Source organism: Miniopterus schreibersii (genome assembly GCF_964146895.1).
Source record: "Miniopterus schreibersii genome assembly, chromosome: 5".
Classification (NCBI taxonomy): Eukaryota; Metazoa; Chordata; class Mammalia; order Chiroptera; family Miniopteridae; genus Miniopterus; species Miniopterus schreibersii.
The window spans coordinates 82066603-82079692 of NC_138106.1; the positions used below are offsets into that span (position 1 = coordinate 82066603).

A 13090-nucleotide genomic window follows, 5' to 3' on the forward strand; every position below is an offset into this window, starting at 1 on the left:
GTGTGTCGTACCTAACTCGGAGGTGTGGATTCCAGGATGCCACAGCTCACGGACTTGCACCTAAATAAATTGCTATCCTTCCATTTAGCCAAGTATAACAAAGAATGTGTCTTAACTTAGGGAAGGACAGTGTCTGCTGCACACCCCAGGCCAGCGGTCTGGGAAGCTGGGTTTGCCCTTCATTTGCTGCCATTAGGTGCCCCCTTCGCACTCCTTTGCTCTCCCCCGATCCCCACTGACTGTGACAGACGGTACTGTGTGTTCCCTACCACAGCTAAACTACATCTCCCAGCCTCCTTTGCGGGTGGGTCTGTGTGAGTGAGTCTGGACTGGTGGAAAGTAGGCTCAGGTGACCCTGAAGAACAACCCATGCAACCCCTCAGTTCCATCTTCCCTGGTACTGCCACCTGGGAGCTTGTGGGATCCAGATGGTGAGGCTACAAAACAGAGGTGGGCTTTGTGACCTGTACTGGAGTGTGACTAGAGCAATAAATGAAGTTTCTGTAAAGCCACTAAGTTTGGGTGGCTATTTGTCACTGCAGCTTAGCCCACCATAGCCTAGCCGACAGGTCTTCTCTAGGGTGGCTCTTCGGCTTCATGCCAGTGGGACACTGCTCTAGGTGTCTCAAGGTGTAGCCTGAGGCCAGGTGCACCGCTACCACCAGCACTGAGCTGTTGAGCCTCAAAATGCTTTCATTTTAAATTAGTTCTGTTTTGTCCAGTGCTGAATCCCCAGTCCCTAGGACAGTGCCTGACACGTGATAAATGTTTGCTGAATGACAATGGCCAATTTTCAACCCTTCTTTCTGTCCCAGAGACTTGACTGTTTCTAATATTTGCTGAAGTCCCTAAACTCAGTCCCCTTCCTATCATCTTGCATGTCCCTTTCACCTCAGTTTCCACGTAACCATAACCCCATCGGGCCTTCACTCCCTTCTTTCGAAGGGGGTGACTGTTTTGAGACATAGGTCTGTTGTTCTGCCACATCTTCCCAACCCTTTGCCAGTAGCTGCCCACAACACTCAAGAGAAGGTGCTGATGCTGGTTCTAATGAGTGACTCGAATGACTTACAAGATGTTGACTAAGCTTCAACTGTGCCCCGCAGGAAAGAGAGGTAGAGGGCATGGTCCCTGCTCCTAGAACTTAGATCAGTTTCCTAAAATCACTGCACATACAGCCGCTAACATGTCGATTGTTTTCTCAGTAAGTGAATTCAAGTTGAACCAGCTTGTGGAGTGAGAAAGAGACTGATTCAAGCCCAAACTTTTCCTCTCACCAGTTCTGTGATGTCGGGATACCTCCTGACTTTGTTTACTTATCTGCAACTAATCTAAAATGTCTACAGATGTCCCCAATAGATGAACATAAATCACAATCATACTCTATTTAATTTCCAAATTTTGATAGCACTAAATAGATGGTCCACAGCCAAACTGAGAACCGAGGCATTGCTCCCCACCCCTGCCCTCTCCCCCAATCCCTCCCGCTTCATTCTGGGAGTTTCTAAGTCCCGTTTCCTTAGGAACAAGTCTGGAGGGACCTGGAGAGTATTAGGCCAAGCGAAAAAAGCCAGTGAGAGAAAGACAACTATCACATGATCTCCCTCATATGTGGAATATAATGAGCAAAATAAACAGACTCATAGATACAGAGAAAAGACTATTTTGGGGGGGCGGGGTGTGGGCTGAGTGAAAAGGTGAAGGGATTAAGCAAAAAAAATAAATAAATAACAAAAAAACACACAAAAACTCACAGACACAGACATCAGTATGGGATCACCAGAGGGAAAGAGGGGTGGCAGAAGGTAGAAGAGGGTAAAGGGGGGTAAATGGCGATGGAAGGAGACTTGACTTGCGGTGGTGAACACACAATACAATATACAGATGGTGCATTGCAGATTTGTACACCTGAGACCTATGTAATTTTATTAACCAATGTGACCCCAATAGATTCAGTTAAAAAAGATACACCTGTAAAACTATTTGAAAGGTAACAGTATAATAAAATTGCAGGGTTAGTTTTTCCAAAAACTAAAAAATAAAGCATAGAAGATGACAGCGTAGGTAACAGCTGCACCCCCGCCTCCCGCAACCACATCAACTAAATCACAACTAAAATACAGAACCACCCTCACTCAGAGCCTCCTGAGATCTGGCTGCACAGAAGCCCCACAACCAGGGAGCTGAAGCAGCACGGAGACCGGGAGGAGGGGCGGAAACGGGGGCAGATCGGGGCTAAATCCTGGAGACTCGGTTGCGGGCCCACACCCGGTGCTCGGTTGAAACCCGGGAGGGAATCTCGGTGGTGGGGGTTCCCCAGAGGAGGGAGGGGTCCCAGCCCCACAGCAGGCCCCCAGCCCAGGGCTCCAGGGCTGAGAAGAGAAGTCCCCACAACTCCGGGCTGTGAAACCCTCGGGGACTGTCGCTGAGGGTCTCGGAGGCTGCGGGAGCCCCAGCAGCTCCTCTAAAGGGCCCGGCACGGACTCACTCGGACGCTCCCTCTGAGCCCAGCGCCGGGCAGCAGCCGGAAAGGACCCGGGACCCTCGGGGAGGAACTAACCTGCCTGAGATCCGGGCGAGAGGCGGAGGGCGGCTTCCTCCCAGGCAGAAGGGCTGGCGGAGGCCATGGCTCCTGTGGCAAGTCCTCCCCGCACACAGCCGGCAGGCAGGCGCCATATTTGAATCCCCAGCACCTGACTCGAACCTTTGGCCCCGCCCCGTGATTCCCGGAGGCCCCGCCCCTCCCCACCTGCAGCTCATCCAGGCCATTTCCAGGGACTTTTCTGTGCAAGTGGCCTCTAGAGCCTCATGCTTAGGACTTTCCTAAAATCTCCCAAACAAGCAGCAGCGGGCCCCATAGGGCTTGATAAGCGGCCCCAGGCCTGGCACTAGCGGCAGCTGCATTGGCTCATAGCTGGGCCTCTCCTGGGCACCTCCAAGCCCAGCACAAGGAGCAGCCAACTACGGTTTGCTGAGTAGCTCGTGCTGGGTGGCCCTGGGCAAGGCACTGGCACAGGCTGACTTTGCACCTCCCGGGAGGCCCCAGAGACAGTGCACCTGGGGGTCGGACTCGACCACACTGGATTACAACCCTACCACATCCACGAGTGACACTCAAGGGGCCCACTTGGTGGACACCAAAGCTCCACTGAAGTAAATCCTGCTCCATAGGGGTGTCTCCAGCACAGCAGCTCTCTGGCTGTAGTTGCAGCTGGTGCTCACAGCTGATTGGTCTGGGGGTCAATTCCTCCCAGTGACTCCCAACAGCAACCAAGGCTCAACTACAACAGGACAGTGCACACAGCCACACAGGGGAGCACCTAGAAGGCCCAGCTCAGGTGCCTGGGGAGGCTGAGCCACTGGACCCTACAGGACACCAACTACACAAAGCCACTCTACAAATTCCAGAAGACACAGCAGCTCTACGTAATACATAGAAACAAACACCTGGAAGCAGCCAAACTGTGGAGGAAAAGAAACATGTCACAAAGGAAAGAACAGAGGAAATCTCTAGAAGAGGAACTAAATGAAATAGATCCAAGCAAGCTAACAGATACAGAGTTCAGAATAATGGTTATAAGGATGCTCAAGGATATTAGTAAGAGTATGACGAAAATACTTGAGAAAATCGATGACATAGTAAAGGACCAATTTGAAATGAAGGCGACAGGAACTGAAGTGAAGAATAATTTACAGGGAATCAACAGTAGAGTAGAGGATGCTGAGAATCAAATCAGCAATTTGGAACATGAAGAAACAAAAAACACCCAAACAGAAGAGCAAAAAGAAAAAAGAATCAAAAATATGAAGATAGTGTAAGGAGCCTCTGGGACAACTTCAAGAGGTCCAACATTTGTATTATTGGGGTACCAGAAGGAAAGAGAGCAACAAATTAAAAACCTATTTGAAAAAATAATGACAGAAAACTTCCCCTACCTGGGGAAAGAAATAGACTTACAAGTCCAGGAAGCACAGAGGGTCCCAAACAAGAGGAGCCCAAAGAGGCCCACAGCAAGACACATTATCATTAAAATGCCAAAGGTTAAAGACAAATAGAGGATCTTAAAAGCAGCAAGAGAAAAGCAATTAATTACATACAAGGGAGCTGCCATATGACTGTCAGCTGATTTCTCAACAGAAACTTTGCAGGCCAGAAGGGAGTGGCAAGAAATATTCAAAGTGATGAAAAACATGGAACTACAACCAAGATTGCTCTACCCAGCAAAGCTATCATTTAGAACTGAAGGTCAAATAAAGAGCTCAGACAAGGAAAAGCTAACGGAGTTCATTGCCACCAGACCAGCACTACAGGAAAAGCTGAAGGGTCTTCTTTAAGAAGAAGCTAATGAACAAAAGAGTCTGATGAACTAAATAGATCCAAAGACACTGACGCATGAAACAGACCATCATATTTCAGAGGAAAGAGGGAAGGGGGGTGGAGGGTGGGAAGAGATTAACCAAAGAAGTTATATGCATATATGTATAACCCATGGGCACAGACAGTGATGGGGTGAAAGCCTGGAGAGGGGGTGGGAGCGAGGCGGAGGAGGTCAATGGGGGGGGGGGGGGAATGGGACACCTGTAATACTTTTAACAATAAAGATAAATTTAAAAAAAAAAAAAAGTTTATGTCAGCAGCTGAAATTGTTAAATGCTTAGAATTTTAACACAAATTTTCCTGTTCAAGGAATTTTTTTTTCTCATAGGGAAACTTTTCCCCCAGATGTTTCTATTATAAACCCAGCTACAATGAGTGTAATTATATACTTTTGGCTCTTGTGTGAGATTTTTTTCATAGACCAATTATTTTAAATACAAATTTTTAATCACTGCTTGTGAACATTAAATATTTTAAACTTTTTATTATGAAGAATTTCAAATATATACATGATGAGAGAAAATAACGCAGTGAAGCCCTAGGTACCATGTCTTTACCAGTTTCTAACTACTTCACTGCATCCGTTTGGCCTCACCCACTTCCAGTCCCCCCAAGGGGATTATTTGGAGGCCTATCCCAGACCTCACATCACTTCATCTGTAAATATTCTGTCTATATCTCAGGATAAGGACTCTTTTAAAAACATTATCATAATATTATTATCACAACTAAAAATCAATAATTCTTTGTTATTGTCAGACATACAGTATTTAAATTTCCTTAATTTTTTCATAATTTTTTTTTTGCAGGATCCAAGTAAATTCCATAGCTTGCAATCATTTGATATGTCTCTTTTAATATATGGGTTTCCTGGACTTTTACGAAGAAGACAGAAGAGCTGCCGGCTTATTTAAGCCACTGTTGCTTGAGCCTCTGTGACATCCTAACACCTCATCTCTCCACTAGACCTGCAGGTGCCTCAGCCCAAACCACTGTAGGCCCCAGCTTTCAGGGCAAGCCCACGGCTCATTACCCTGGTCCTCAGAGCAAGAGCAGGGCCAGAATCCGGCACCCAATTCTGTCTTGAGCCAGACATTTTCAGTCCTTTTCAGGCCACCTATCGGCCAGGACCAGATTTCAACTCAAAATAGCCCAGGCCTAGTTAACCTAAAGTCAGGAATGTCTTTCCCAGGTTAAGAAGGAGCCATGCAGAGATTTTGTGAATTTGTAAAATGGTGTTTCAGAGACCAAAGAGACCCCCTAGGACAGCGGTCAGCAGACTTTTTCTGTAAGGGGCCAGATAGTAATTCCTTTAGGCTTGGAAGGCCATATGGTCTTTGTCACAACTCTTCAGTTCTGCTGTTGACTGCAAAAGCAATCATAGACAGAATGTAAATAAAAGAGTGTGTTTCAATAAAACTTTATTTATGGACACAAATTTGAATTTCATATAATTTTCATGAAATATAATATATATTACCATCAATTATATCTTATAATTATACATTGTTATACTATGAAATAATATATTTGGTGTCATGAAATATTATTATTCTAATTTGGTTTTGACCATTTAAAAAATGTAAAAACCAGTCTTAGCTCTCTGGCCATACATAGAGGGCAGATCAGACTTGTTAGCCTATGGGCCAAAATTTGCCAATCCCTGATCTAGCCCAACCTTCTCATTTATTTTACTAGGAATTAAACTGAGGACCAGAGAGGTGAATTAATTTACCCAAAGTCACACAGCAAGTTGATGACATAGGCCAAATTAGAACCCAAGACTTTGCCCCTTAAAATACACAAAAGAGTAGAATATGCAAAAAACAGTACACTCAAGAACCATTTGAAAGCCAAAGACAGAAAACCAGAGCTTATACTCAATGCCATATGGATACGTCATGCCAACAGAGAGCCTGGCTGCAGTGCCCGTCTCCTAGTAACCACAGCCTCTCTGATGAAAGATTGCTCCCACTTCTTATTTATAACTTATTTCCCATAGGGAGGGTGAGTGATTTGTTTATATTTAGTTACAAGAGCCAGGGAAATCCTGATCTACCATCTTAGGATAGACACAAACCTTATAGCGACAGCTGCCAGGAGATGGGAGAAAGCAAGGAAAGCTGCAGTGTACAGTGTTGTCCCTGTCACCACCAACAAGGGTCACATACAGCTATTACTGACTGCGTGACATAAATAACAGATGGCATGAAGGGAGTCGGGAGGGAAGGGAAGCATCCTATTTATACTCTACGGAGGCAGTCATTATGGAAACCTTTCTGCACCTTGTTCATTACTGCGAGTATCTATTAATTTGCCTGCCTTTTGACTTTGTTAGCATTACTTTGCTGTTGGTTCCTAGAATTATGTTCCTGAGAATGAATTCCACTGTCTCTGAAGGGCTTTCTTGGTTCCATAGAAAATTGGAGATCTGAAGTCCAGGGAGAGAGCACAAAGCATTACACAAATCAGAGAAAGTAAACAGTGACAGGGTTATCTGAAGTTTATCTAGTGTTATCCAAACCCCCCTCCTTTTTTTTTTTTTTTTTTTTTACCTCCGGAGGCTAAGAGAGGGTAAGTGACTTTCATAAGATTGCACAGCAGATTCTGTGAGCCCATAGCTCATTGCTCGCTGCTCCAGGACCTTTCTGTCGCCTGAACAGCCTCTAAGCCAAGGCAGAAAGTGTCTCAAAGCAGGCAGAGGTGAAGCACCAGATGAGCACTAGATGCAGAGCCTTCCCCTTCCATCCACAAATGCAAGCAGACAACTACATGTCATTACACCATCACAGACGAAAAGTGACATTTGTTAAAAGAACGAGGGAGACGAGCCCTGAAACAATAACCACTTCATTTGTGTGGTGCTTTTCCATGAACAGAGACCTCACATCCCCCTGAGTTTTATAATAACTCTAAGAGGGCAACCAGGCTGGGGTTGTTATTCCCGTTTTGAAGAGAAACAGCTAAATGTCATAAACACCTGCTATAGGCCACTGTTGTAAATGCTTCTGAGGTATTAATTAAAATCCTCATAGTGGCCCACTAAGTAGTTAAAATTATTATCCTCATTTTGCAGGAGTAGAAACTGAGGCACAGAGAGCTGAAAGAGGGGTGGCAGGAGGTAGACTGGCCCAAGATCACTGGCAGCAGATGTGATGGACACACCCTAGGGAGACCCCCACCCCAAACAAGTCACACTTCTGTGTAATACTCTCCACTGGCATGTTGGTGGGACCCGTACTTGAGTTGCCTCTTATGGGCAGAATATGGGGTAAAGAAGGCGTTACATAGTGATAAAGGGCTCCAGTCTCCAAGATGACATAACAGTTCTTAACGTGTATGCACCTAACAACACAGCATCACATTTTGTGAGGCAGCCCTGGCTGAGTGGCTCTGTTGGTTGGCACATTGGCCTGTACACCAAAAGTTGGCAGGTTTGATTCCTGGTCATGGCACATACCCAGGTTGCAGGTTCGATCCCTGGTAGGGGCATATACAGAAGAAAAATGTCTCACATTAATGTTTCTCTCTCTCTTTCCTTTCCTTTCCCTTAAAAAATTTTTGAGGCAAAAACTGATTGAACTGCAAGGAAAAAATAGATGAATCCACTATCATAGTTGGAGACTTCAACACCCTTGTCTTAGAAATGGGCAGATCTAGCAGGCAGAAAATCAGTAAGAACATAGTTGAACTCAACAACATCATCAAGAACTGGATATAATCGACATCTATAGACCGCTTCATCCAACAACAGCAGAATACACATTTTTCTCAAGCTCACATGGAATGTTCACTAAGATAGACCACATTCTAGGCCATAAAACACATCTAACATACTATAAGAGGTTGTATTGGGGCCCAAAATTTTGGCCATAAAACACACCTACTTGGTTGACTGTTTAACCTCTTAGAGTTGTTACAAAACTTAACAAATTTAAAAGAATAGAAGTCATACAATGTCTGCTTTTAGACTACAATGAAATTAAACTAGATATCGATAACAGAAAGATAACTGGAAAATCCCAAAATATGTGGAGATTAGACAACACACTTCTAAGTAAAACATGGATCAAAAAAGAAATCTCAAAATAAAATTTAAAATACTTTGAACTAAATGAAAATGAAACAACTTATCAAAATGTGTGGACTGCAACAAAAGTAGTGCTGAGAGGGAAATTTATAGCATTGAATGCATATACACTGTATTAGTAAAAAAGAAAGATCTAAAATTAATAATCCAAGTTTCCACCTTAGGAAACTAAAAAACAAGAGCAAATTAAACCCAAAGTAAGGTGAAGAAAATAAGTAATAAAAATTAGAGCAGAAATTAATGAAATTAAAAACAGGAAATCAATAGAGAAAAATCAATGAAACCAAAAGGTGGTTCTTTGAAAAGATCAATAAAACCAATAAGCCTCTAGCCAGAGTAACTAAGAAAAAAATAAAAAAGAAAGGATACAAATGACTAATATCAGATATGAAAGAGGAGGCGTCACTACAGATTTCATGGACATTAAAAGAATACTATGAATAACTCTATGCTCACAAACTTGACAACATGAATGGAATTGACCAATGGCTTAAAAGACACCATCTGGCAAAACACACAAGAAAGACCATCTGAATATAGTCAACAAAGGTGATGGGATATCACTCCCATTAGTATGGTATATTACATGGGAAAGGTGAAGGAACTTTGCAGATGTAATTAAGACCCCTAATCAGTTTGATATTTAGTTAATCAACAGGGAGAGTATCCCAGGTGGGCCTGATCTAATCAAGTGAGCTCTTCATAGGAGATCTTGGGCTTCCCCCAAGATCAGAGACTTGAAGGATCAGAGATTCCCTTTTTCCTTCTCGTCTTGAAGAAACAAGTTCTATACTCACAAGAAAATGAATTTTGCCAATTATGTGAGCTTAGCAGTGGAGCCTGAGCCTAGGTAAGAACTCAAGGCCTGCCCAACACCTTGATTGAAGTCTTGTAAACCCTGAGCAGAGGACCAGCTAAACCATGCCTACACTCCAGACTTACGGAAACTGTGAAATAATAAATAAGTGCTGTTTTAAGCTGCTAAATCTGTGGTAATTTGTTATGCAGCAATAGATAACTAATACAGCAGAGGAGCAGAGATTCCCAACCAAACAATCCGACTCCAGGACATGTGTTTTAAATGCTGGTTCTTGGGTTCTTTCTGACCCCAAATGAGAGGGTTTTTCCCAAACCAACCAATTTCTAATTCTCCAACACCATCTAGGTGTCCTACAATTGAATTCAATTCTTAACTACTTGGACTTAGACTCCACAGGTTTAGGGGCCCAGTCCCACAAGACTGCTCTCACTCCAGTAGCAAGTAGCAAGTCATCTGTACTTCTGACCAACCAGCTATAAATTGGGGTTTCCCACAGCCACCTCCTCAGGTTCAGTAATTTGCTAGAACAGCTTACAGGACTCAGAAAGCCACTTTGCTCATACATACCAGCTTGTGATAAATGAGGGATATAGGGAGCGTGAGATCCAGAGGGTCCCAAGCACACGAGCCTGTGTCTCCAGTGGAGCTGGGATGTGCCATCCTCAAGGCACATGGATGTATTCGCCAACTTGGAAGCTCCCAAACCCCATTGTTTAGGGTCTTTATGTAGGTTTCATTACATACACACGATTGATCAAATCCTTGGCCGTTGGCAGTTAACTCAACCTCTAGCCTGTCTCTCCTCCCTAGAGGCTGGGGTCTGGGGCTCACACCAGTGGTTAAGTGACCAACAGAAGGCTACTGAGTCAGGACTAATGCCCCGGTCTTCTCACTTTAGGGCTTTTGACTTCTAGCTCTATTCCCGGCCCAGGCTGCTAGCCCTAACATACATAAAAGCATAAAAAAGAAAACTTTTAAAGGAGAATTTTTAATGTATAAGAAGCAAGAAAACATTGGTTATCGGTTAGGAATTTTCACAAAAGTCATATTCATGATTATTCTCTGAGGTAAGTCAAAGGAGACATGGAAAGTGAAGCTCAGAGAGACTAAATGACTTCTCCAGGGTAATAGTCACAAGGAGGTCCTGGGCTTTGACCCTGGGCCTGACACCCTCTCTCTCCTCCGCACCAAAGAACAAAGGGAGACTATATTAGCTGTCTTCCAGTTTCCGGTGGATTGGCAGAATTCTTTAGGAAGGAATATAATCAGGAAATTTCCATCTCTACAGAAAGTAGAAATAAAGAAAACGAATGATAATTAAAGCATAAAGGATTTAACTTAATCCTAAGGAAGAGCTTTCCAGGGGTAAGGTTAATTAAACACTAACGAGATTTTGTTTTTGAAAAAATCAAAGGCTCTAAAATTCTGCTTCTGATTTCTGTTTTTGAAGCATCATATGAAAACAGCAAGGGAAAATAGTTGGGGATAATTCTGCAACCCAGTAAAAAATGCTTGCAAGCCCAAGGTTTTCAAATCTCAATTTAAGACTAAATTGAGTGAATGATTATAAAGATCAGTCATAGCTTCCTGGGAAACTAGAAAATGTTAATAATGTTAAATTTTTACATACCAATTTCCAAGTTTGGGAAGAATGCTAGCTTTTCTCATGAAATCAGCAGTATTATTTTTCAAAATTATCGACAATGAAAGCAATGGATTAAAGCACAGATTCCTGCACGACACAGTGCATTTCCTTTATAGGGGACCTATCTATACCACACCCTGGCCCCACTGCATGGCTGCAAAACTCTCCTCCTCCCCACGACCCTGCTTTGTACTTGCTCTTTCCTTTTGCTGTTGCAGGTCCATGGCTACCCTGAGACCCCATATTCAGCCCCAATCCTTTGATACATCAGGGGCAGCCTTAGGACAAAAGTTTTAGGTGATTTCATATGCCATGGGATAGAGGCAAGGGCATTAAAAATATTGAAGAGGGCGATTCCAGATTCTACATATTTCTGTCCCCTCCCTGCCCTATTCCTCCAGATCTGGCCCAGGACCCCCAGTCTTATCTTTTCTTTCCACCCCACTTCTTATAGCCCGGCCTCCTACCCTAAGCCTTTGACAAAATGCCCAAGAAAGTGGTGGTTTCCTCTGACATAGAAGAATCTTGGTGTGTTTCAGAGACCAGCCCTTCTATCTGTAGGACCTTAGCAACATCTAACTGAAAAGAGAGAGAAAGGGAGGGAAGTAAAGTCAGCATTTTCTTCATTGGAAAGGGTAGAACCATGAATTCTAATTTAGGAATAAAAGGAATAAGAGGGGCTGGCAAGGGCTGCTCAAGAACAATGATGAATTTGACAATACATAGCAAAGTCTTTAAAATTACTATATTTCTTTCAGGCAGCCCACTTCTGGGAATTAAGCAGTGGGAAGATAAATAAGCTCTAAACAAGTGATATGCCATTTTCATAGATTAAAAGTCTCAGTATGGTCAAGGTATGAAATTATCCCCATTTCACAGATGAATAAACTGAGGCATAGAGAGGTTACATAGTTTGTCCAAGACCATAAAGCTAGAATGAGGTGAAACCATGATTCAAAACTAAGGGTTTGGACCCAGAAGCCATGCTCTTTACACACACACACACACACACACACACACACACATACTCTCTCTGCCTGTCCCTGTGCTCCTGCAGCCCCCCAAGCCACTGTTAGTAGAGCATTGCCCTTCTGCATGTGTCTGTTTCTTCCACTAGATGATCATGAGCCACATCTTATTTGTCTTGGCATCTCCAAAGGTTTGGCACACAGGAAATACTCAAAATGTGTTTATTGAACCCCAAACTACTTTTTAAACCCATAGAATGGTTTATTAGTAAGCTGCCTAATCATTGGGATTTATATTTCTACCTTCACATAATTCTCTGTACATTAGGACACAGACATAGCCCCCAAAATACACATATTTAATAATGATTCTTAAGAAAAACAATTTTCTTAGCTATTCCCCTTTCTTGGCTTTGAGTTGTTAAATAATTTAAACAGCAGGCCCAGAGTTTATTTTTTAGCATGACTTTCTGAATGGGAAATTCATAGACATTTATGACCATTATATTATTTGAAAGCAAGAATCAAGTAAGTTCTTATTTTTCTTATCGTGGGGTGGGGGCAACAAATATTAAATACTGCTAACACCATTAAAACTATAAAACTATAAAGAGAAAACAATAAAGTTTTTGCTTTAAAGGAGGAAAATTAGAAAGGATTTTTATGCCCTTTATATTTACAATGAAAATACTAAGTCTGGTGGAAGTTTATGGGACCCCTGAAATGGTTAAACAACCATCAAAAATTCCTTTAAGAAACTGGAAGTGTGAGAAGCTGGAAACCCAGGCAGAACTGTGGACACCTAAATTCACCTCTGGCTTATGGAGTGACTTGCTGCGTTCCAAGGTCTTTACAATATTGTATATAAGCAGTCCCCTGGGCCCTGACCACTTGAGTCATGACAAATCCAAAGAGCCTCTTTGCCTTGACCTCTGAGCATTCCCAGTTTGATTACAAAACTCGTGATCAGAAATGTTTATAGAGAAAATGACCTCCTGCTGAAGAGGTTCGACCAAGACAGAAGCGACAAGAACACTTGCTGGTAACCAGTTTGTTTTTGATGAACACCATTGTATTACTCAGGGTGCTCCATAGAAACAGATCCGATAAGATTGGAGGGAGGGAGGGAGAGGGAGGGAGGGAGAGGGAGGGGGAGGGGGGAAGGAGAGAGGGGGAGGGAGAGGGGGAA

General features: G+C 43.3%; 1 protein-coding gene across 1 annotated transcript in view; it reads left to right on the plus strand.

The window, feature by feature from the left end:
- Window positions 1–11778: 11778 nt before the first annotated feature.
- Window positions 11779–13090, plus strand: part of MINDY4B (MINDY family member 4B) — a gene marked incomplete at its 5' end in the record, with an annotated part of 30221 nt that continues 28909 nt past the window's right edge. Inside the window, one exon of the mRNA XM_081138001.1 lies at window positions 11779–11787. Within this exon, the coding sequence (XP_080994127.1) occupies window positions 11779–11787 (9 nt within the window). The remainder of the gene's footprint in view (window positions 11788–13090) is intronic.